Consider the following 24,180-nt stretch of genomic DNA (forward strand, 5'->3'; position numbering starts at 1 on the left):
CTCCGTGTGACTGGAATGAGACTGGGGTTTCTTGGTTGAATGCTGCAGTTGCAACAGTTTCCTTCCATACCATTCCTTGATGGCTCCATCTCAGGTGGTGGAGACTTGGATGTTGGTCACACTACTTCATGGGTTAGTGAACATTCTGCTGTCAATAAGTCCCCTGTTCTGGACAGCCCAGCCCATGCTGGTTAGAAGCTTGGAATGAATCCCCTTCTTCTGATGACCCTGCTGCAGCTTCACCACCTGCCTCCCCTGTCTGCTCAAATCATACATGAGAGGGGCTCAACAGGTGTCTGTGTTTCTTTGCTTGTTTTATGCACTTCTGTCAGAAATTAAATGAAGAGGCTTCTTTTACTCAACACAATGAAGTGTGTGACTCCACCCGTTACAGTAGTACAGTATTGACAGCAGTAGTAGTTGTGCAAGTACTACAGTGTGTAGAACTGAAAGTAGAAGAAGTACTACAAATAGTTCAAATAGTAATAGTAATGCTGATCTGGCATCAGATGTTGTACTGACAGTATCACTTGTACTGTACTGCAGCAATGGCAGCAATGAGAAGCTGTAGTACTGTATGTTATGCTAATATCAGTATCAAAAGTACTATTTGCATGGTAGAATGTTTACATTTTGTAGTACTTAATTCAGAACTGACAGTAGTACGATTACTATAAGTAGCACTATATGCAGTACTGATAGTATTAGTATTGTGTGTAGTGCTGCATGTAGTACTGACAGTTACTACAAGCAGCATTGTAGAACTGACAGCATACTGTGTTCAGTCATCTGTTGACCAGTCGCCCCGGCTCTCTGTGCTTCGTTCTGCGCATGCTCCGCTCGGAGTTTAGGGTGGGAGAGTTAGCCGTTAGCACTGAACGCTAACAGCCGGAGAGTGTAATGGCGGCCTCGGTGTTGTTGGGGTCTGCGGACAACACCGGAATTACCTTTACTGTGGGAGGCGGCAGCAGCGGGAATGTTTTGAATAATCATGGACTAGGGCCAGCGGGCCCGGCACCCTGGAACCGCTCCTTGGACCGGGCACTGGACGAAGCCTCGGCTACAGGGTTTCTGAACCTCAGCGGCAGGAAGCTGAAGGAGTTCCCCCGGAGCGCCGCCAACCACGACCTGACGGACACCACCAGGGCCGGTGAGTGAGTTGTAGAGCGCGGCGACTGTTCACCGGGAGTGCGTGGTTCCTGTCGGGACGACTTAACTAACTTGGGAACAGTTGTTCAGAAGTTTAGAGCGGAGAAAGTAATATATGAACTTTAGGCTCCGCAGAGGATGGACGATTAAACCGTCAGGGCCGGTGTTATGACAGAATATGAGCTCCTAAAAGTGTCTCTCTTGTGATGGTGCGGGTTTCCTTGGTGGGGTTAGCAACGAAACATATTATATATGATGTGTAGCGTTTTTTCTTCATTTGTACCAACCAAATAAACGTTAAATATCAATTGCTGCTCGTTTATACGGCCAACTCATATTTGTCACTGTATCAAAGTTAGTACACAGCTAGCTCCTCGAGTGAGGCGGGTTCGGTTTACCCAGTTCCTCCCGGTCCGGTCCGGCCTCACTATGACGTCACTGCGACGTCTGGTGAAGTTAGAAAAGGTGAACACACCTGGCTTTGTTTTGTTTAATGTCTATGATCAGATAATGAGGCTGCTCCGCCCACCCATGTCTGACGGGCTGCGAGGAGACGAAACAAACGAACCCGAGGTGGTTCCTATCTGTCTGTCTGTACCTGTATGACTCTATCCCTGTTTGTAACAGTTGATCCGTTTAAACATGTCTTTCTGTCTGTCTGTAACTGTCAGAATAGACAGACACAGTCAGTCTGTTTTGTTCTGCTGCTCTGGCCTATCAGTCAGACAGTTCTTACAGAAAACAGATTTACCATGGAAATATTTCAGATTTAAGTCAGACAGAAGACAAATAAAAACAGACAGAGTGAGAACATGTTGTTCTTTTGTCAGTTGATGGACAAGCTGAGTGGAGTATTACTGCCCACATGTGGACTGGAGCCTCTGCACACTCATGCATGGCATGACTCAAAAAGAATATTGCTGCACAACAGGAAGTAAATGTTGCTATGGTGATGTGTGCTTCCTGCTGACCAGGTGTTGATTCCCCAATGGAGTCAGCGGGATGTTAAAGTAACACAGGTGGTACTCCTGTTTTGTCGCCTTAAGATTTGTGATTTAGCTGGCACCATGTTGACATTTGTACATGGAAGTTTACAGACATCAGAATACTTTTATTATCAGTCAGTCATCATCTACCGCTTATCCTTGACCAGAGGGTCGCGGGGGTGCTGTCAAAAAGTGTTTGTTTGCATCACCTGCAACCAGGCACCCATGTGAGGATATAACTGTCAAGCACACCATGTTCACTCAAAAGTGCTATGCTTAACATAACACACAGTGGTGGCATTTCAGTACATTGTTACTTCCAGGTTGGCTTCATGGTCTGTATGTGTACAGTCTGTGGGTGTATGAGGTACTAAAGAGAGGAGAGGAATAAAGTTGGAGCAAGACTGAATGTATGCGTGTGATTGACAGTGAGACAGGTGGTAAGGTGAAGATACAAGGAGTAGAGATAGAGAAAGTGGGTGAGTTTAAATACTTGGGGTCTCTTAGAGAAGAGAGAAAAGACAAAAGGAGAAAAATACACAAGGAGGGAAAGGACAAGACCTGTATTTAGCACAATGTGAATGTTAGTACCAGGTCTGAATGGGGTGTGTGTGAACTGTGTGATAGTGGTTTCAATGTAGCAGACAATTGTCTATATTTCAAAGTTACAACTGCAGCTCTAATAATAGACTGAAATTCAAAAATACATGAGAATGACAAGATGATGTGCTGTCAGCGCCTACCTTCTCCCTGGGAAAAAATGCAATTAAACACATTTGTCACAGCAAAATGCGATATAAATTGTGAATGATTTCTAATCTATTAATGTACTGTATATACAGTGGTGTGATTTGATAATGACTCAAGCAACTGGAAGGTCACATACAGATGGTCTTGTTAAAGGGTTTGTTTCTATTTTTAGACTTAGTCACAAGTTTGTATAGTCTCTCTCTCTCTCACACACACCAACCATCTTCTGTTCTTACACAGTGCTAGCGATAATGGTTTTCCTCCATCTTTTGTCTCATTACTGTGTTTAACATCATTTTCTGTATATGTTTTAACTAGAGCTAAAATTACTTAATTAATTGATTACTAAATTAATAGTCAACTATTTTGATAATGATTCTTTGTTTCGAAGCTTTTTTCATTATTTAAGCAAGATTTCTGATTGTTTCATCTTCTTGAAAGTGAATAATTAATTTCTTTGCCCCATGAAATTGAATTTACATACATTTAAAAACATTTTATGGACCATAGGATCACTCGATTAATTGAGAAAACAATCGACAGATAAGCTGATTATGAAAATAATCGAAAGATTAATCAATTATGAAAATAATCAACAGATTAATCGATTATGAAAGTTGCAGCTCTAGTTTTAACTACATCAAATAAGTGTTTTCTTGATATTACAACTGTTGGTGTGGTCATTCAGCTTCATCTGTAATCGTCTCCTTCAGCAGAGTCAAGTGATGTTTGTCTCATGAATATGTGAAATTTATTAGTCCCACAGTGGGGAAATACTGCTACTGGTACTCCACCTGTGGCACATTCTGATCACAGTATCAGGACAAACAGCCTATTTTGAATGTGATTAGGTCAGTACCATTAAGTTTTGATTTCTGTACCCAACATGTGTCTCAGTTGACAGCTGATGAATCTGTCTCTACCTGTCCTCAGATCTCTCCCGTAACCGTCTGCCTGAGCTTCCTACGGACGTTTGTCTCTTTGTGTCTCTGGAGAGTCTGAACCTGTATCAGAACTGTCTGAGGTCTCTGCCAGAGAGTCTGCTGAACCTGCAGAGTCTGACCTACCTGAACCTCAGGTAGCACACACATCCACACATACACACATACACATTCTTGTCACTTTGTAGTTGTGAAGACACTTATTGATATGTATCCTCGTTCTTTCGTTCTTTCTTTCTTTCTTTCTTTCTTTCTTTCTACCTGTTGTTCAGTCGGAACCAGCTTTCTGTCCTGCCTGTCGTCCTCTGCAGTCTTCCTCTGAAGGTTTTGATCGCCTGCAACAACAAACTGGTTTCTCTACCAGAAGAAGTGGGACAGCTGAGACACCTTACTGAGCTGGTGGGTCCCATCCCAACTTGAACTGAACTGGTCTGAATTGGTCGGTACATTAGTTTCTAGGACTGATTTGGTTTAAAGTCAGTACAGGGAACACAGAGTTTTAAGTACAAATCTCCCCAGAACAACCAGGTCCAGTAATTGTATAAAACATGTATGAATGTAAAATAACCTGATCAGCTATTAATGCTTCTGTGTGTGCTGCCTCTGTAGGACGTGAGCTGTAATGAGCTCCAGACGTTACCATCTCAGGTGGGTCAGCTGGAGGCTCTGAGGGACCTGAACATTAGAAGAAACCACTTGGTCACACTGCCACCAGGTACACACCAAACACTTGAGGAACATTTTCACTGATATTCTTCTCTATGATCTCAAACATGCACAAAATATATCATATGGCGATGACGGAAACAGGAAAAATACACTGGAGGGTGACAAGTCATTCTGTCAGTAAAATGAAAGCAGCAGAAACCAGTCTGGCTGAGAAATTGTTTGGGGAGTCCTGGTCAACAAGTTTTTCTTTCGTGTTCGACTGCACTCTTAACAGGAGGAGCTTGTTTCACAGTGGCCCCTTCAAAAGCTCACCTCATCACTCTTGATTGTTTCCACTCAGCATCAACAGTGTAACAGCTGTTACTTTTTATATTAGCTCTTTTGTCATTTCCTATTGGTGTTATTGGACATGTTGCCACAGTGTTTTTACGTATGAAATACTATTTCATGTGTTTATCAAATAGACTACATTAGTTTTCTGGTTTGATAACCATGAGAAAAGTCCTGGATTAATTTCCATGTGCCGGCAGATGTCCACAATTCTTCCGCGGCGGTGTGCACCAATACAAAGTATGCACAAACTGTATGCTTTGTAGTCCAGTTGTTGGCATGCTCTTACTTTGGTCCAAAGAGACAACAAGGAGCAAAGAAAAAAGTTAAAAAAGCCCTAAAATAGTTTAAAAAGAAGAAGGTAACCCCTGAACACTTGCTTGAGGTTAGGTGAGGACGTCCTCCAATACAGATGTGCAACTCTGCACTCTACTCAAAGACTTACAATAGAAGGACATACAATAGGCAAACTCACGGTAAGAACTCTATTTTTGTGGAGTGGAATGTGAGATTGAGTATGCAGCGGCTAGACTTAAATGGACGCTCATTTTATTGTGAATGAAAGCTCTAACATGATTGGAAGGCACGGTGGAATGTCATTCACATTTTCTACTTCCATGGAAACTGGAACATTCTAAAAGATGATTTGTTCTCAATCACACAAGGTGGTCTGGTACCATTGGTACCAATCAAGGTTTCAGAGCAGATTTACAATAGTCTGAGCTTAATGTAACTTTCCTGTATGTCCTCAGAGCTTGCTGACCTCCCTCTGGTGCGTCTTGACTTCTCCTGTAATAAAGTGACCTCCATCCCCGTCTGTTACCGAAGACTCACACAGCTCCACACCATCGTTCTCGACAACAATCCTCTGCAGACACCACCTGCACAGGTATGCTAACAGGCACTGACATTACAACTGAGCTGGGTTTTTGTTTCTGTTTGTTGCAGGGCAATGATTTCTCTTCCTGTTTGTGCAGATCTGTATTAAAGGAAAAGTCCACATATTTAAGTATCTGAACCTGGAGGCCAGTAAAACGACCCCTGACCTCCCAGACTACGACAGACGACCTCTGCCCTTCAGCTCCTGGTGTGACTTTACTCGGGCACAAACATGCTACTGCTCCATGAGAATCTTCAGATACTGACACTTTCTCTCTCTTTGTGTCAGTGTTGACGAGCTGTATCCTGGACGTCCATACGGGGCACTGGATTCAGGCTTCAACAGTGTCGACAGTGGAGACAAGAGATGGTCGGGGAATGAGGTCAGACATGCTTGTTTATTGTGTACTTCCTGTGAGTGTTGAAGCTAGTAATAGTAATTATAATTATTATTGTTACTTTGCGTATTTAGTGCTATCCACATGCAGTCGAATCACTGAGGGTGTATGTAAATACCAAGTCTAAAATGGGCCCTGTAGTCGTAATGGCCTTTGAGACCTGCTCAACATTTTTTAGAAATAAGGTTGTGTCTTCTGCCAGCTGGCATACAAATAAATGACTCTCAGAGATGCTAATTTTCACAATGTGTGGTTTGTTTCCTGAATGTGTTGAGCTCACTCCTGTTTGTATCCCTAGCCCACAGAGGAGCTGTCGGAGCTGCCACAGAGAGTAGCAGAAATCAGCAGAGAGCAGAGACAGAGAGCAACAGGGGGCGGCGCTTCACTGCTGTCCAATGGAACATGTGAGACAGAGCATCATTCAGAACCTCATAGAGAATGATTGCAGCTAGACACTGTGACACTGTGCTGGACTTAGTCCATTAAAAGGATAACTCAGGTTTTGTAAGTGTTTTTTTTACGAGGTACTGACACACAGTCTGAGCTGCCCAAGCTGTGGTTGTATATTCTGTGTTGCCTTCAGTGTTTGAAATCCTTCACTCAATTACCTCAGTGACACAACTTTACCAAAAGAGGCAGCAGTAGACCGGCAGCTCTTTTGTCCTTACAAAGTTAAAAACCCATTTTTGTGATGGATTTAAATGTGGGGAGAGTAAGTGGTTTTCAAAGTGACACAAACTGCAGTTTCCTGTTGGATAAAAATTTGTTTAACAGTGAAATAAAGCAGTGAACACATTCTTAAGAAATTGTGGTATTGCACATCATAATAGTGTCTTAGAACATTTAAAATTCTTATCACAAAAAAATCTACTTCCAAGAAAATTATAATGATCTGTAACTGTAAGGTAATACATTCGAGGAAGCATACAGACAGTGGTTACTTGGAGCACCCCATGTCTCTCCACCAAAGCAGCAGCTTGTATTCTGCAGAGAGAGGAGTCTCCTTTCATCTCCACTGCTGTGGCTGCCTTTGCAGAGTCACTGGGTTTGTACAGGTGGCTCTTGTGCACATTCACTGTCAAATAGGAAACCTTACTGGTACCCTCAGCTAGATCCTCAGGGGTACTTAAAATGGTTATGAGATCGCAGGATCATTACAGTTGAAATGTGAACTTTACACCTGACATTTGAAATAATATCACATTTAGAACAACTAATGTTTGTCTCTGAAATCTGAACAGGTGTGGAGCTGGAGCAGATCGACTTCATCGACAGCTGTATAGAAGAGGAGGAGGAGGGGGGGAGGAGTCAGCGAGGAGGCGGCGGCAGTGACAGTACCAGCCTAAGTTCTCAGTTCATGGCTTACATCGAGAGACGTATCACCAGAGAGGTATGAGCTCCACCTACATGCCACCTCAAATCACAGCTGCTCACTGATTAGCTCTGATAGACATCTCTCACACTTTGATTGATGAATGTGACTGTGACTCAAAACAGGAGCTGGCTCTGAAACATGTTCAGGCACCTGAGAGCAGGTGGTGTCATCAGGAACCACCTGACCTCTGAATTCAATATCAGACGACACAATGACTCACTTCCTGTCTGTTGTCCAGGGTTCACCAGTCAAAACCAATGCATCCAGGACGGAGGACACAAGAAGACAAAACAGGTTTATACTGAGAGACACACACACAGAGAAACAGCATTGAGACATCAGAAAATAAACAGATGATACAAAACACATTTGTGTCCTCTAACAACCTGTCTGTCCGCCCATCTATTTGTCTCTCAGAAGTCTGGTCGATGGTGTCACTGTGCCCTCCACCTCTCAAAACCAGGTAATGCTTCCTTCTACTGTTTGATACTGAGACTACATTCGTGCTAATATGGTTTTATCTGAAGTAGATGTTTTTCTGATAAAGTTCTACATCCAGACAAGTGTTTTTCAACTCCTTATAGGAGGTTGAAGGTATTGTCCATAGGACAATACCTGACAACTTACATCACATAACCATTGGGGTATACTAGGCATGTCCATGCCAGTTTAAAAAGGAAGCAGATTTTCTCCTCTACATTTGTTTTCTTAGTTTCAGAAAACCACAATGGTAAAAAGTCAAAGCAGGGATATCTGTTATAAGACTGAATATGAGATAAGAACCATTGGGAAAGTGAATGCGGGTAACTGTCATCTTTTCCAAATGTCTCCTTTGTGCCGCTTGATTTCCCACCCATTTTCAATAGCTCATACGTCATAATGTTTTCTTGTTCTGGACATTTCTGCTTAAATTTGACATTATCTTACATTTACATCTTTACATTTATCTTATTTGAATTTTTAATATGAATGATATTAAAAATATTAATTCTTTAAAAAAAAAAAAGAACTTTGAGTTAAATAAATGCCTGAGATTTTGTTATTATTATTATTATTATTATTACTACAACAACATTATTATTTCTTATATTCACTTGTTTGCATACATAGTTAATAGTAATAGAAATATAGTTGACTTAAACCAGACCTTTTAACACTATTCTTACAATAATATCAGGTGCTTTTGATTTTGTGAAATGTCAAGCAGCGAAGAATGAGAGGTCAAACGATATGGGTTGTTCTCAGGTCGATGGCAATACTGAGATTCAGAAATGAGTGCAGGTGATGGCCAATATATGATGATGATTTGTTTGGCAAAAATCTTTGGCCTTTTCTCCAGTTGGTCAATATAACACTTTAATAATATCAAATGAAAAGCAAAATTTCTTATCATAAATAAATATTCATCAAACTTTATGGAGTGTCTCTTCAGTCTGAAGGTTGTGTCTGCACTGCATTGCACTTATATATTGTTTTTTAATTAAAAATATTAAATATATGAAACACAATCAGAAAATTAAACTTTGTCAAATTAACTTTTGGATGTTAAAAAAAAAAAAGTTTCTGACAACAAAAATATCTAATGTTTAATAATTGATATAAAAATCTGCTGCAGTGCCATCTCTATCCATCCATATAGAAATGCTTTTCCAATGCATTAACCACTGTAAGTACAGACGTGAAACAAAACACTTTGGAACTCTCTGTCTCTGTCAGAGAGGACAAGGACCAGGGGGTGTGGAGAGGATGAGGAGGGAGGCTTATCTTGCCGCTATCAGGTACGACGAGGAGAGACAGAAGACCCGATCTGTTCCCAGTTTCACCAAGGTGAGAGCACATCAGCTTGTACATCAGCACATCATGTTCCCTTGTTTGGTACGACACCACCTACTGTTTCATGCCCTGCATTGCTTGTTGTACGCAGACAAGACCTACACACAACAAACGCTGAGTCGCAATTACTAGCGGTGTGGACACAGTACACTGTCTCTCTTCACCATTAATAACATGAGATTCCATGCAGAACAATGAGCGAGTAACATTAAGCAAGAGAGAGTAACTGATGGGATGTCTGGGAAATGCAAATTCCAAGATCTCTGGCTCACCAAAAAAAATTACGAAGACTGGCTTGCCCAATATCCATGGGGACAATAACTTGGCCAGATGCAGAGCGTGTTGCAAATCAATATAAGTGCACACGATGGGCAAAGCCCTCCCATCTTAAGCTGTGCCAGCATATTCTGTCCTGGAATTTGAGGGTTGGTCCTAAAGAAGTCCTTTTGACATTAACTTTCTGCTGTTTCCAAAAAAGCCTTCAAGGAATCAATGTGGAAAACAATTTACTGTCGGTGTCACTCATCATTTGTTTGTGTGATGTTGTCATGATGATACGTAAATGTTCTGAGCCATGAAATATGAAGAGGATGACTAAGTTTTTCTCTTTTTTTTTCCTTTTAGCATAAAACAGCTCAGAGTCCAACAAAGTCCATTCCAGACAGTGAGGTGAGGCTCTGCCTTAATGTGTTTGTTACACTCTGTTTGTGTGTGTTTGTTTGTTTGTCTGTCTCTTCCTACAGTTCCACACATCTCACCCCCCCAAAAAAAACTCTGTGTAATTTAAAACAATTACTATGAATGGAGTAATCAACATATAGTATGTTGGAGCTGTGGCACCAGGGGGTGCAGTTACACTACTGAAGGTCCAGACACCGACCAATGAGCTCTGCCCCAACATAGATCTACGAGCAGGAATGCTTCACCTGACTTTCTCTGCCGCATGATTGTTTGCATGTCATAAATGCTTAGTTCAAGTCATGTGGTTAAATTAAGGAATTGGTTCAACATTGTCATCAGTGGAGAGCCAGTGTTTCCTTTTACTTTACATTAGCCGCTCCCTGTCAGTTTCGAGCACAACCCTACATCTGTGTCCGTTTGTTAATATGTGTCCGTGTGTGTGCTCAGACCCTCTACCCCTCCAGACGCTCCACCCACACAGATGACTCCGCCCTCTTCATGGTAAGAGTTTGGCCCCAATCCACAAAGTGCTTACTGACAAAGTAAAACCCCCCTCAATGGTCCAAAACAGCTACATCCTTCTGCATGGATTTCCTGTGGCTGTTTCACAATAAAAGCCCCCTCTTACCAGCTGAGTGATCAATGAATTACCTTGTGATTCTTGATCAGTCCATCACATGTGTGTCATGTGTAAAGCCTTGTTCACACTCTAGCACTTTCAGAGTTGTAAGATCTCTGTCATTAAAAACATTTACATCTGTTTTGAGTGATGCAATGGGAGTATGTCCTGAATGTGTCCCTCCCCCTGGAGGAGTCCTGACCACTATTTCTTGTTATGAAAACACACGACGTGGGGAGCAATGATGAAACTGGGATTAGTTTAGCTTGATGTTCATGTTGACCTCTGACCTTCTATAGTTGCAGGCCTGTGACCTCGGTCATGGTTTTAATCTTTCTCTTCTTTCTGAGCCTCGTTTGTATTCCTGTTTAGCGGCTGTAGATCACTTGCTAATTAAGAGTAACTGACCGCAAGTTGCAAAACTCATCTGCAGTCATATTATACAGCTGAAGAATGTGATTGAGGCTTTACACATTGACACACACCAGACTACAGCTTATCAGTCATGGTATCTGAAACTTGGAGTGAAGCGTCTCGTCTCTGTATTTTCTAATCTCACCTGGTTCTCTGAAGTCTCGTCACATATCAACACCCGCTTCCCTTCTGACACAATACTATCTGTCCTGTGTCCTCCTCTGTCTGTCCCTGTGTGTCTTCCTGATGAACTGTAGCTGACATCTCCAGAGTCTCTTTGAGACAATTATGTGTTTCATTGTCATGTGACCTAACCTTGTCTACTAAGGTCACACTCGGACTTTGCATCATTTCCTTGTTTATCTGTGACTTTGATAATACACATTATATCTTCATGACAAATCGATAGTCAGACCAGTTTCCTGTATTAACTCTGTTCTTTTTCCTCCTTCATCTTCACCTTAATTTCTGTTTTGTTCATCAAACATTTTTCTTCCCTCACCTTCTCTTTAGTTTGTTCTTCATTTTCTCACAAACATCTTTAACTGCCTCTTTACCTGTCCAACTGTCTCTGTTTCTCTGTCTGTCTTCCTGCCCACCGGACTGTCTCTCTGTGTCAGTGTTCTCTGATGTTTGATACAGACTTTAAGACAAACACTATAAAGAGGCATCCTGGTTCACAGACAGGTGACTCAAGGTTTTTCTGTGTCTCAGGCCCCACCCAAACCTGGCAGGTGTTAATAGCAGATGGGGGCAGGATCTATAGGGGTGTTAACAGCAATTGTGAGCAGGGTCAGGGACTGATGGTGACAGTAGGTGTAACCAGTCCCTGATACTTTCTTCTTAAATTTTTATTTATTATTTTTTTATTTTGTTTCATTTGTTTCTGCCACTTTCTGGGTATGTCTTTTTCCTTGTCCCTGTCGTCTCTTTGTCGCCCCCTGTTTGTGTCCCTCCGTCAGTGTGTGACTGCAGCGTCTGTGGACTCTTGCTCCTATGATGCTGATAGCTCCTCCACCTCACTGCTGCAGGTACTGCAGCTGCTGCTGTTTTTCTCTTTACTTTAAAACAGTGGTTGTATGAGGTACTGGCAGAACCGGACTTATTGGTGAGCCTTTTGTTTAGTGTTTAAAATTTTTCTTTTTTTTCTTTCTCACATTGCCTCTGACAACTGTCCTTTACTTTGCAGTCAGTACCTCGTACAGCCACATTAAAAAAAAACAGACGAAAAACCCTGAATTTTCCCTTTCTGTATTCACCTTGTTAGGGTTACGTGATGACAGCTCAAACACTGTTGAGGTGTTTGAGGTGTGCGTGGTTGTGTGTATGTGTGTCTCAGGTTTGTAACTCTGTTTTGTCTCTACAGGGTGAGGACAGAGCAGCCCTGTCTTCTACAGGTAAGAAAAACTAACTAATTCACTAACAAGTCTTTGATCATCAGACTGTCCTCTTCTACGGACTGATTCTGGTTTCTGTTCCAGCCAATCAGTCGCCTTCTTACCCCAGCTCAGTGGGCGGGTCCTCCTGCCGGACAGCCAATCTGAGACCAGAGAGCTTCCTGTTTCGTCTCGGCCAGAAAGAAGAGAAGAGAAAAGGTGAGCACTTTGTTCCTGGGTGTCCTCACCTGTCGTTGTCTCAGTACGTTCACTCCTGCCGCTTTTCCCATCTGTCCTCCAGGAGATGCTGGTGCCGCTTCACCAGCCAACCCTCAGAACCAGGAGGAGCCGCCTGCTGCACCTGTTTTGGTTGGTGAAGATGCTGAGCTGGTGGAGCAGCTCAGGAAGGTTTGTATTCACCTGTACTATAACTGTCCACCTGTCTTCCACATGCTCATGTCCCATTCCCAGCGACTGGGTCAGGACCCACAGATGTTTTGTGGAGGATTTTAATGGCGGGTGTTACCATTTTACAGAAAGAGATTTATACCAGCAGTAAACGTTTGAGCAACATGATGGAGTTTGTGTATTTTCCTCAATAGTCACAGATTTTGCTGTAATAATCCATGATTCACCAGCTAGATGGATTCTAATTGCAAAGCCCAGCTCAAGAATGGTTTGCTCAAACTGTCTTGTCATTCATCATATGTCTTTGAAATGACAGGTTTATCTTTTCAAAACAATATTGGGTGATTCAGAAATGGCAGTGAAAATAGTCAGAGATGTAATATTCGGGCACTCTTCCATATTATGTGCACCTGTCATGTGACACTTGTTACCTTTACAGAACATAGAGGCTCGTCTCAAAGTGTCGTTGCCAAGTGACCTGGGTGCTGCTCTGACAGACGGGGTGGTGCTGTGTCACCTGGCCAATCATGTGAGACCACGGTCTGTCCCCAGCATCCATGTCCCCTCCCCTGCTGTGGTGAGGATCCGTCATTTCACAGCTCTGATGTCACAGATTATTGTCAATAACAGTTTCACTCATGTTGACTCCTCCCTTTGTCACCTACAGCCTAAACTCACCATGGCCAAATGTCGGCGGAATGTAGAGAACTTCCTGGAGGCATGTCGCAGGATCGGAGTCCCACAGGTAACACACTTTAGGTCACCTGAGATGAATCAATATGTCCATCCTCTTAACTTTAGTGGACACACGGAGGTATTGATATTTCCTCCACCAGGAGGTAGGGTACTGAGTAAAGAAATTAATTTCTTAAGTTGTTTAAAATGACCAAATAGATTCAAATACAAGATGGTAACTTCCTACCAACTTATCAGCAGCGTTATCTTGTCAACAAATGTTTTGTCTCAGATCATTTTACAGTTATTAGATAAGAAAAAGAACAGAAAGACGAGTTGTCTTTTCGATGGATGACATCAATTTCCACTCCTTGTTTCTCTACTGCTCTTCTAAAAACTAACACTTTTTCTTTCTTCTCTTTTATCTTCCCGTCTTTCATTAACCGTCTCGCCCCTCTGTTGTGTCATTATTTGTTGCTTGTTCTCACCTGATGCTCTCAGGACAGTCTGTGTTCATGTGGGGACGTCGTTGAGGGTAAACAAGGTGGGGTTTATAGAGTAGTGAGCATTTTACTCTCCATGGCTCCACCTGTGATAAGCCCCTGCCCCCGGGCCCAATTGGCTGGCTTTGCCCTATTCTACCTGTCCTTCATGTTGGTGCTGCATGCCATCTACATCCACCTGGTGCCACATGACTGAACCTGACCTAAAAACAAAACATTTTCCAGAGAATTGTTTGTCATGGCTGACTTTGAAGAAAGAGTTGCTAATGTTCCCAAAGTGATGGTGACGTAGTCTCCACTGTCTTATTGTGCACACTGTCCAACAAAACTTGCAACAGGTAGAACAGTCTTGTAGGCTTGTTCAGCTTAAACACATACATGTGATTTGGTGGGCTAGTGCATGTGCTGGGATATTTGCATAAACATGGTTTGATTGGCTGTTACTTTAAGAGTCGAGCATTTCTAAACCTGTGACACGTTGGTCTTGCCTTGGATTTCATAGGGACATACTTGGTCTTGATTTAAAGCGGACATAGACTGGAAGCTCCAATTAACGCTGCGTTTGTGTGTGTATCTGCGTCATTACCACGTTTATGGAAGCCTAAAGTTTCAGAACAAAAAGTTCAGCCGCTGCTGAGAAAATAGGGTTTTATTGTTTTCCTGGGCTCTGCAAAGCAGAATGTATACGAGCATTTGATGTCACCTTCAATACTTAATGTTGCAGAACAGGCTCTGCCTTTGCTAAGCCACTGGTTAGTCATCATGTGTATTTCACTGAAGCTATAGAGGATCACCTGATCCTCAAGTGAAGTTCAAACTGTGACAATCCTTCAAATTGAAGCTTGTTACCTGTTTATTGTAGCCCCACCCTCTTGTGCCTTAAGTTCGCCTGCCTGAGTGTGTTTTCATATACCTCGGCATCAGAGACAGGTTTTTTCTTTGTCCTGCGTGAGCTGGACAAGCTTTATTTATCAAAAATCAGTGTTTTTTTTTTCACTGAGCATCTTCCTCCACTGCTGATGCACCATGAATATATGTTTTCCTTTCCCGAGGAAAGATGTGCAAGAAACCTCGGGGTTGCAGGTTCCCTTTATTCCATGAGCCAATTACAGCCTAGCATGTGTTTGCTGCTTGCTCTGTGCACTCATGTATGAAGTGATCATGGGACAACATTTAATATTATCATCAATAACAATAAAAAAAAACTGTATGGCTTGCCAACATATTATCTCAGTGAATCCCACTGAATTCCTGTCATTCCAAGGCCAAAAATCTTGGTTTTCACTTCAAGATATATTTATCTGTAACTTTTTGTAACAATTTTGACAAGAAGTCTTTTTTTATTGCAGTGTGTGATAATATCGCATATTAACCAATTCCTAGTCTGGAGAGGCCTTTAAGGCCAGTTAAGAAATGTGATGAACAATTCAACAGTGTGAAATTTTAAATGAAATAATCTACAGAGATTGTGATAGGACAGTTTTGGTATCTGTCCTGAATCTGTTCTGTCTATTGTGTTTTCAGTATGTGTCTCTTTGAGCTATGGTCAGGACTGGTTTGGTCACTGGTTGAGGTTAATGATGAACGATGTTCAGCCTTAAAGCAACAAGTCAGACCTGTGAAGCCCCTTCTCATCAGCAGATGCAGCTGTAACACCGTGTTAGACTAATACACAACAGCACCTGGAGACACTTCCTCTGCTGTGCATTCATTTGTCCAGCTGCTGCTGACATTGTGTTTTCACTGCATGTTTCATGAAACAGTGGAAACACCAAAGATTGATGGTTCAGAACAGAAATTTGATTTAACTTCTTGTAGTGGAAACAGGCTCCCCTCAGTATCACAGAAAACTGAAAATGTTTACACTGTAACTTCAGTTTACATAATGCTGCTCTCCTAACAGAAGTGATTTGTCGTGATTTATCTGCTGTGTGTGTTTGGCTGTAGGATTGTTTGTTTACTCGCATGAATACTGCAAGGAAACAAAATATCTGACAATTCTCCTGGGCTTCATGCTAACTACGTTCCTAGTAAAGTGCAACAGTGACACACATAGTTTCAGAAGTTACCAGGTACCAGCTTCCAGCACCACTCTTCCTGCTTTCTCTACTGGGATGCACACATACAGCAACTGTCCTCCATTTATGACGAGACATAAGTAGAATTTCAGCCCTCATTTGCTTTAGGGACATTGCATCATGCAAATTCTTACAGTGATTTAAAATATTTCAACTCAAACAATTTATGGTAAGGAGGCATAATTTGCGAGGCAGTTCAAAGTGACGTGAAGTTTGAGTCAATTTTGCATGAAAACTTCCTGTCACATTGGTGTGAATGCACCGTAAGAGAGGAATAAGGGGGATGATATGATGTGACTCTGTTTCCTTTGGATTCATTAATAAAATGGAGAGCACATTAGTGACTTGTCCGTCTGTTTATCTTCCCATCCTTTACACTGTGCACTTCCACTTGTGGTCACATGACCACAGTCCCTTGATTTCTAACGGTCTTCATCTATTTCCCATCTTTTCTTTTCATCACTTCTCATTATTTTATTTCAAGTTGATGTCCTTGCTCTTTGTTTATTTTATCCTTTCTTTTGCCATGGTTACAGTTATTTTATCCATTAATTTGATTTATCATTCGTTTCCCCTCCCCCCATGTGTTTTCTTCTGTGGTGTCTATTTCTGTAGACTCAGTTGTGTCTTCCTCTACACATTCTGGAAGAACAAGGGCTCCCCCAGGTGGCTGGGACTGTCGGGGCTCTGCTTGAACTTGCACCACCCCGACATCCTGTCACCACAATAACTACAACATCATGAATTACACCTGGAACGTCCGTCACCGTGTAGACAACGCTACATCACCATCACAATCATCACAGCCCAGGCTTAGTCAACCACAGGAAACTATGACCGTGAGAAGCTGCGTCTGATGGAGACTTGAACAGAGCTGAACGACTGCAACAAAGGTTTTAAGAAAAAAAACAACTGAGTTTGGAATGAGTTACAGTCGAAAACTAAAATGACAACAGGAGAAACCTGGCAACATATTAATGTGTTCATAAAACCATGGCAGCTGCTATGGACCACCGTTTTCTACACAATTTGTTTTAAATTAATGTTTACACAGATGATTATTTAATGCTAACTGGGTTAAAATGAATCATTCACTTGTAATATACTTCCAGTTGTACTCATAGGTCATTATGTCCTAAAAAGATCCCTTGGTTCGCAGTTCAAGGCTTCTTCTGGCATCAGTAGCGCAAAAGCTGAATTTTTTACTGTTTTTTTTATTATTATGGACTTGTTAATCTTGCCAGAGAGTACTGCAATACTTGCAAGAACTACTAAATAAACTGACTTTAGTTCTGTGGAAACAGGAAAGCACCAAATTTAGGATTGATATTCCCAGTTCCAACTTTAAAATTATTCAATAAGAACGCACTTTAAAACCACACTTTCTTTTTCTTTAATATTTGTTCTTATGTGATTAGCTGAGCTACCACCAGTATAGATCATCTCTATCAGACTTTCATGACCATGTTATTTAACATTTATATTTATGGTTCCGTAAGAAGCGTAATGGTTATAACATAAAGAAGCTAAGATGCTAAGAAGTTTTTTGTTTTTTAAAAAAAATAAAAAATCACCAGACTCTTTAAACTACATTGCACATTAAGCTTATGTTTCTTATTGATAATGGTCCCTGATTTAGCTGTTTATTTAAAAATAAACACTAGTATAGCTTGCTGCTAATCTTAGCCAACACTGTTGTAGTTGGTTTGAAATGGGCACTGACACTGCTAAATAATATGTATCCGCCCATATTTAACTAACACAGCTTAGTAACATTTATTTACTGTTATTTAGCTGCGCTGCAAAGTAACGTTTCTCTACTTTTATTTGGCGAACATGGCTAAATATCCCAATAACACTAACATCTACTGTTTTTAGGGCACCAAAAGCATTAGCAAATTATCTTACAAGAATAAATGTTAAAAAATAGTTGGTATAACACAGTAGTTATTTACAAATGCTGGTGGTTGAGAGGTTACTCTAATATACAGGCGTGAAAATGTGTTTGTCAAATTAAAGGTGGCTGTAGCATTTGCAATTAGCCAACATTAAAGTAATTAACAGAGGTGTGAAGCAAGCGAAACTTAGCAACCATTTGTAATCTTCAGCTCTGTTTTCGGTCTCCATCAGTAGAAGGTTGATCTGATGACGACCTCATCCTCTCCGTTTGTTGTTGTTTACCTGGTACAGCTGTGATGCAGGTAAACAGGTGTTTGCAGCTGGGTGAGTCTGTTGCTTCCTGATTGATCAGCCAAAAATGATCAAAATATTTATTGAATATTGATCAGCTCCAGCTCAGGTAGTTCACAATGTGGCCAAAGTATGTGGACAGCCCAGTTTATGTATGTTATTAATAATAACAATAATAATAATAATAAAAAAACCATTTTATTTATAAACATGAGATACAAAGTTCTAGAAACAAGAGGAAAATGCAAAAAGTAAATAACTTATTGTGTTTATTTTTAAAGTTAAAATATTTTTTTATATTTTCCAGAAAGTTATATAAAAACTTCCTGAGCTGTGATTGGAGGAGGTCAGTCAGGTGACAACAGCTCCACAGTTTGTGTTGCATGCTGGGACGTTTTCACTATGATCATGTGACTTGACACTAACACACTGTGGACTGTGCAGTCTGCAGTCACAAATATATTCTGTAAATATACTCATACATACATTTATATGTGTGTGTTGCCATGACAACACACATCAAGAACATGGACACAGATGCAGTTGGTTTTTTCAAAAGACGTTCTCCTTTGGTTCAAACGGTCAACTGCGACCTAACCTCCAGTGATGTCATCACATACCAGGGTTCACCTGGGGTCAAGATGGAGTCATGTGACCAATGTTACCTTTTGGCATCCATACATCCCTTGCTGCATTTGGGTGCTGAAAGTTTTCCCTCTGGAATAGAAAAACTTTGTTCTGGTTTCACCTGAATGCAGTCACACCCATCAGTCTTCAGCCTCCAACACTAAGCCATGCCAAGGACTGAACAGTTGTTGTGATTGATTGGTGTGCTGTCCAATCTGGTGTCTCTGTGTCTTGAGTGGACAGATGGCTCAGCTCAGATTTTTTGGTTCCTGTTTGTACAGTTTCATATGTTATTTCTCCCCAGTTGACATGTATCTCCTGCAGGGGTGACAGGTTATGTGGGAGCGTGCTGTTGTGCTTTTAAAAAGGACATTCCACCGTTTTTGGAAGGAGGACACCCATTTGTATTTTTGCCTACAAACTGTATAAAGATTTGAACATTTGAACACAGTCGTATGAAGAGTTGACTTTAAGTGCTTTAAATAAATATTTTAATTTGAGTCTGTTTACTGGTGTTTGTGATGAACGAGTTTATGTCAGGACTCTGAAAGCACCACAACTTCACATATAATCTCTATGATACAAATATTACACATCTTTACATTACTCAATTTATCAGTAAACAACCAGACTGGAGTTAAATGAGGCTCAGCTAGAATCTAAATCTTTTATCTACATTGGGAATAAAATCTTTTATTCTTTCAAGGCAAAATATGTCCTGATGTGACATGATTTAAAATTCAGAACTCATTAGCAGTGTTCCTGTTTGACTTAGGTGTGAATTAATGACTTAAAAATGTACCTCAATTAACTTATAATAATAATAATTTCACCGTATCACATTTTATCCTGTCAATATATTCTCCCCATTTGCTTCCTTTCATGTTAGTTATTTTACTTTGTACAGGTGTGTCCTTGTCCGCGTCAGTGTGTCCAGCAGTGTCTCAGATGAGACTGCGCATACTCGTGTGGAAAATAATGTAAAACCTATTTTATTCACATAATTATAATATAGTATACATTTGTGTATAATCATCCCATGATTTATATATAATCGTATCAAAAATTTAAAAAAAATTAAAAAATAAATAATTATTGATTTAGTAATAAATATTATAAAATTATCAGACCTGTACATTTCATAAATAACTTGACCCATCAACGTAAAGAAATTAACTCTTTTTGAACAGGCGGCTCCGCGCACACCTATTCTATTAAATCTATAATAACAATAACAACCATCGTGATATTTATGATGTTTATATTAGAGTAATTCCGTCTATCCTGTGATTTTAATGAATGAAGTATTTGGTGAAAATCAAAGCGTTGGGCTCTAATAAAATAAAAATAAAAATCTTTCTAATCAGGCAGATCAGCGGACACCTCTGTAGTCGATAATCACCCAGCACTCCTCAGGACCGTCCTTTCCCTCCTCCATCTTTCCCGCAGTGACGGTAAGATCATAACATGTTGGGCAAACTTGTGATTTAACACCGAATTGTGTCTTGTTTCGGGGCGATGTTCACCGGCAGAGACAGAACACTATGTCCTACGTTACCATGCCGCGCTGTGGCAGTGTGGACCGCCTGATGGCGGAGATTTACTGTGGATGTTGCTAACAGCGGCTAACAGACCAGAGGCAGTACGGGCGGTGGAGCCGTAAACGATCTCCACGTCCCGGTCTGTGTGTGGTAGAGTCGTGTGATAAATTCTGATTAGACTTGTGTTCAAACCCGGTCCTCTCCTAAGTTCAGTCAAGACCTGGGTTCAAACCCGGTAGTCTCGTTGTCCGTATGTTCCGGGTTCCTCCGGTTAGTGTTACCATGTTAGCCTTAGACGAGCTAACCGTTGAATGTGTGCAAGTCTGCCCGGTGTATGACGGAAGTCCGACCCTGGAGCGTTAAGTGCTGATGTCCGGGTTGAGTGCGAGGAAAATGGTACCGAGTCTTTACGTTAAGCAGGTTTTCGGACTAATAATTCTACACTGTTATGTGCGTCCTGCGCATGATAATTGTAGTCCAGCGTTTTATCACGCTACCCATATTCTCACACTGCCCATACTGTGAGTAGTGTTGTCATATGAAGTGATTTTGTACTAAAAATGTGGTATATTACCCTTCAAGTCTTATATTAAAATCAATATGCTCCCCCTTATCTACACCGGTGTGACCTGTACTGTCACATATGTGGACAGGCGCTCCTAAAACTGAAAGTTTAATAGGGTGGTCAGAACATGAGGGGCGGCTCTGTACTCTGGGTTCAGCACCATTATTGACATAGTCCAATGAGTCTGTCTTGGTGTGGATGATTGGAAACTGAGACTTATTTTGAAAACATAATATTGTGTTACTGGTTGGCTGAAGTAATGTATTCTTCTATTCTAGGTGACTTGGAGAACACTGAAGATGCCTGGCAGGTAAGCTGACATATGTTGAGGCTCTGATACAGACTGTTGTGTTTGGTGTTGTGAGTGACATGGCTCTGCCTCTCACCTCAGACTCTGGAGTAAAGCTATCTTCACCGGCTACAAGCGTGGTCTGAGGAACCAGCGCGAGCACACAGCGCTCCTGAAGATCGAGGGATGTTACACCAGAGATGAGGTCGACTTCTACCTGGGCAAACGTTGTGCCTACGTCTACAAGGCCAAGAAGTAAGATGTCACCGAGCTCATCTGATTTTATATATTGACCAGAATGTTTCATCACATGTATGTGTGGGCAATAATGACTATGTTTTTTATATTTATGAGGCATACAGGGATGCTGTTTATTGACAACATTACATTACATGTCATTTAGGGAATTGTGTACAACCTGCCAGGGGTTGAGTTGAACTTGTGACCATGAGGTCTTTGCACACAGGGTCTTAACCACTGAGCCACTCCACCCCACATAGCTAAAGTTTAAGTTCTGAACTTTTTTTATAAATTGTATACCTTGTAATAAACACAAGTTTTATTTTTTAAATATAAAGATACTCATGAAAGCACAGTCTACAGTGGTTACACTTTGATATTGTTTGCTCAAGTCTCTTTAAAATGGAACAGTTTTGGAATCACTGCATTGTAATGTTGCACTGAAAATAAATGCCCACTCCACAACTGCATTTCAAAATAAAAAATAGAAGGAATTGCCACATTAACCTGGGCAGTCAGGTTTATGACTGCTGACAAATGTCCCTCACAGTCTAATTAACTCAGCTCTACATAACTGAGGATGTATTTTCCAGGATAGTGGTGTTAAGATATCGTGTCACCTGGCAACATTTCTTGGTCACAAAGTAATTTGATAAGATGGGTAACACAACTAAATGTGAAAATTCAATGAAAGCAACAGGATAAACACTTGTCCCTGAGCTACCAGTGTAACTCCCATATGTGAATGATCAACACTTGAGTTAATGAGACCAACAGAGGGTGAGGGCTGTTAGGAATTGAGCAAAAATAACTATGTCTAATGGATTTATAGCTATTGCAGTTAAATATGGCACAATTTGTAGAGAGCTGGAGTAGACGCAGCACACGATTGAAGTGAGACGCAATGCATTGTCGCGGCACATAAGTGTACAGAGTCTGTTTAGCCACCTGTGCAGTTGCTGCGGTTTCTCTGAAGCCGTGTATGGAACCGTATTCTCACAGTATCAGGACAAACTGCCTGTTTTGAAATGATCAGCTTCACTTCTGTTATGTGTTTGTATTATTGCTTGTTTACACTGCACATGACTTTAAATGGAGTTGCAGCTGGACCCTGGCTGACAACTTTCTGATTAACTATCAGAAACAAAGTCTGTCAGGGTAGAGATGAGACGACATGTATATCACCGTGCTTGGATACAACTATTGTAGTTCTTGTTTTGTTAATATTGTGAATCAGAAGTAGTGTTTTTATCAGTTTGGAAGAAGCAGCAGCTACTGATTGAGTTCACATTAGTCTGTCCACTCGCATAAACCTTCACATTTGAAGATTTGGCACTGTCTAAATGTGAAATCTGCACTCTATAATACAGACAGAATTGATAACATTAAAAGCACAGACGGAACCAACCCTTAATCAAGAAGTTCATAATTTCCATGTTTGCAAGTCCACTATGTTCCACATAATCATCCGTGTCCTTGTTGATGCAGATTTTCACATGCAGTCCCAAATGCCTGACTGCTCAAACTGTAGGTGTTGATTGCTTATGCTCCAGTTCAATATGATATACTAGGATATAACAGAATGTGGGATCAGGTACATGCGTGGAACACCTGTCCTATGCAGACCCTCATTTTGTATGAAGGGACCACAGGCTTGTATGTGTCAGTGTAATGTGTATGCAATGCTCTGTGGACACTGCATGTAGGCTGGATAGAGACCTCAAATGTTTGTTTTTGTTTGTGCAGGAACACAGTGACGCCGGGTGCCAGCCCCAACAAGACTAGAGTGATCTGGGGGAAGGTGACCCGCGCTCATGGAAACAGCGGGATGGTCCGGGCCAAGTTCGGCAGCAACCTGCCAGCAAAAGCTATCGGACACCGAATCCGAGTGGTGAGTCAAGGAGGAGTCTCAGTCAGAGGGGCTGGGTCAGGAGTAAAACCTGCCACATGACCGTGTGATCCATTTGTTCCCCAATAATGGGGATCAAAGTAGGCATGAAGTCGGTAACTGGTGTCAAGTTTTCATCACATAACTGTTTCTAACCACACATAAGCAATATGCTATACATAATGATTTAACGGATTCTGTATGACAAGTTGTTAATGTGCTTTTAAATTTGGCATTCATGATGACTACTGTTTTTCTGGACCATTTTTGGAGTCAATCTGGCTTAATAACTTGAAGCATCAGTGTGACTGTCCAAGTCACACTTAGTTTAACATAACATTTTCTGCACAATAGAAAACACACTACCCCTGTGTGGCCGATTATCTGGGCCACTGTGCTATGTCTCTGCAACAATGATCATAATATAAAACAGCACTTAAAGTGGATGTGGCAGAGCTGTGGTCCAGAGGATTGTACAGTTTGTGTGTGATCTGTAGAATCCAAATTGGTAACTATGTTGAACTATCTTTCAGATGCTGTATCCTTCTCGAGTGTGAAGAGGACCCTTCATCACACGTTGATGTTGTTTGTACAGAAACAATAAATGGATCAGATTGATCAAGCTGGTTTCCGTCCTTGTTTCATTGATAATTAATAATAATCCTGCTGATCAAAACTCGGATCAGTCTGGTTTCGTATTATCGTTTGCGCCATTTGTTTTTTCTTTAGATGAGTTTAATGTAAACTGAATATTAGCCAACAATGGCACAGGTATG

At 41.2% G+C, this 24,180-nt stretch overlaps 2 protein-coding genes across 7 annotated transcripts; both read left to right on the forward strand.

Moving 5' to 3' along the window:
• Positions 1 to 859: 859 nt before the first annotated feature.
• lrch3 (leucine-rich repeats and calponin homology (CH) domain containing 3) lies at positions 860 to 19,381 on the forward strand. Of its 6 annotated transcripts, none has more exons than XM_044031914.1 (20): positions 860 to 1,150; positions 3,819 to 3,963; positions 4,099 to 4,225; positions 4,436 to 4,541; positions 5,578 to 5,714; positions 5,803 to 5,912; positions 5,994 to 6,087; positions 6,401 to 6,506; positions 7,344 to 7,492; positions 7,716 to 7,771; positions 7,895 to 7,940; positions 9,194 to 9,304; positions 9,935 to 9,979; positions 10,439 to 10,492; positions 12,391 to 12,421; positions 12,506 to 12,619; positions 12,702 to 12,808; positions 13,248 to 13,385; positions 13,476 to 13,553; positions 16,680 to 19,381. In XM_044031914.1, the coding sequence occupies exons 1-20, from the start codon at positions 901 to 903 to the stop codon at positions 16,806 to 16,808; spliced, it is 2,133 nt and encodes a 710-aa protein (XP_043887849.1). In that variant the 5' UTR covers positions 860 to 900; the 3' UTR covers positions 16,809 to 19,381. The 6 variants fall into 6 exon arrangements, with proteins under 6 accessions (XP_043887849.1, XP_043887850.1, XP_043887845.1 ...); XM_044031915.1 differs by having other exon boundaries at positions 16,601 to 16,746; XM_044031910.1 differs by lacking the exon at positions 16,680 to 19,381 and adding an exon at positions 13,985 to 16,404.
• Positions 19,382 to 20,281: 900 nt separating this feature from the next.
• Positions 20,282 to 24,026, forward strand: rpl35a (ribosomal protein L35a). Its single transcript, XM_044032517.1, has 5 exons — positions 20,282 to 20,335; positions 21,266 to 21,297; positions 21,379 to 21,531; positions 23,263 to 23,407; positions 23,938 to 24,026. Exons 2-5 carry the CDS (start codon positions 21,287 to 21,289, stop codon positions 23,959 to 23,961), a joined length of 333 nt encoding a protein of 110 aa, XP_043888452.1. The 5' UTR covers positions 20,282 to 20,335; positions 21,266 to 21,286; the 3' UTR covers positions 23,962 to 24,026.
• The last annotated feature ends 154 nt before the right edge of the window (positions 24,027 to 24,180 follow it).

This window comes from Solea senegalensis, linkage group LG8, assembly GCF_019176455.1.
Source record: "Solea senegalensis isolate Sse05_10M linkage group LG8, IFAPA_SoseM_1, whole genome shotgun sequence".
In the NCBI taxonomy this organism is placed as follows: Eukaryota; Metazoa; Chordata; class Actinopteri; order Pleuronectiformes; family Soleidae; genus Solea; species Solea senegalensis.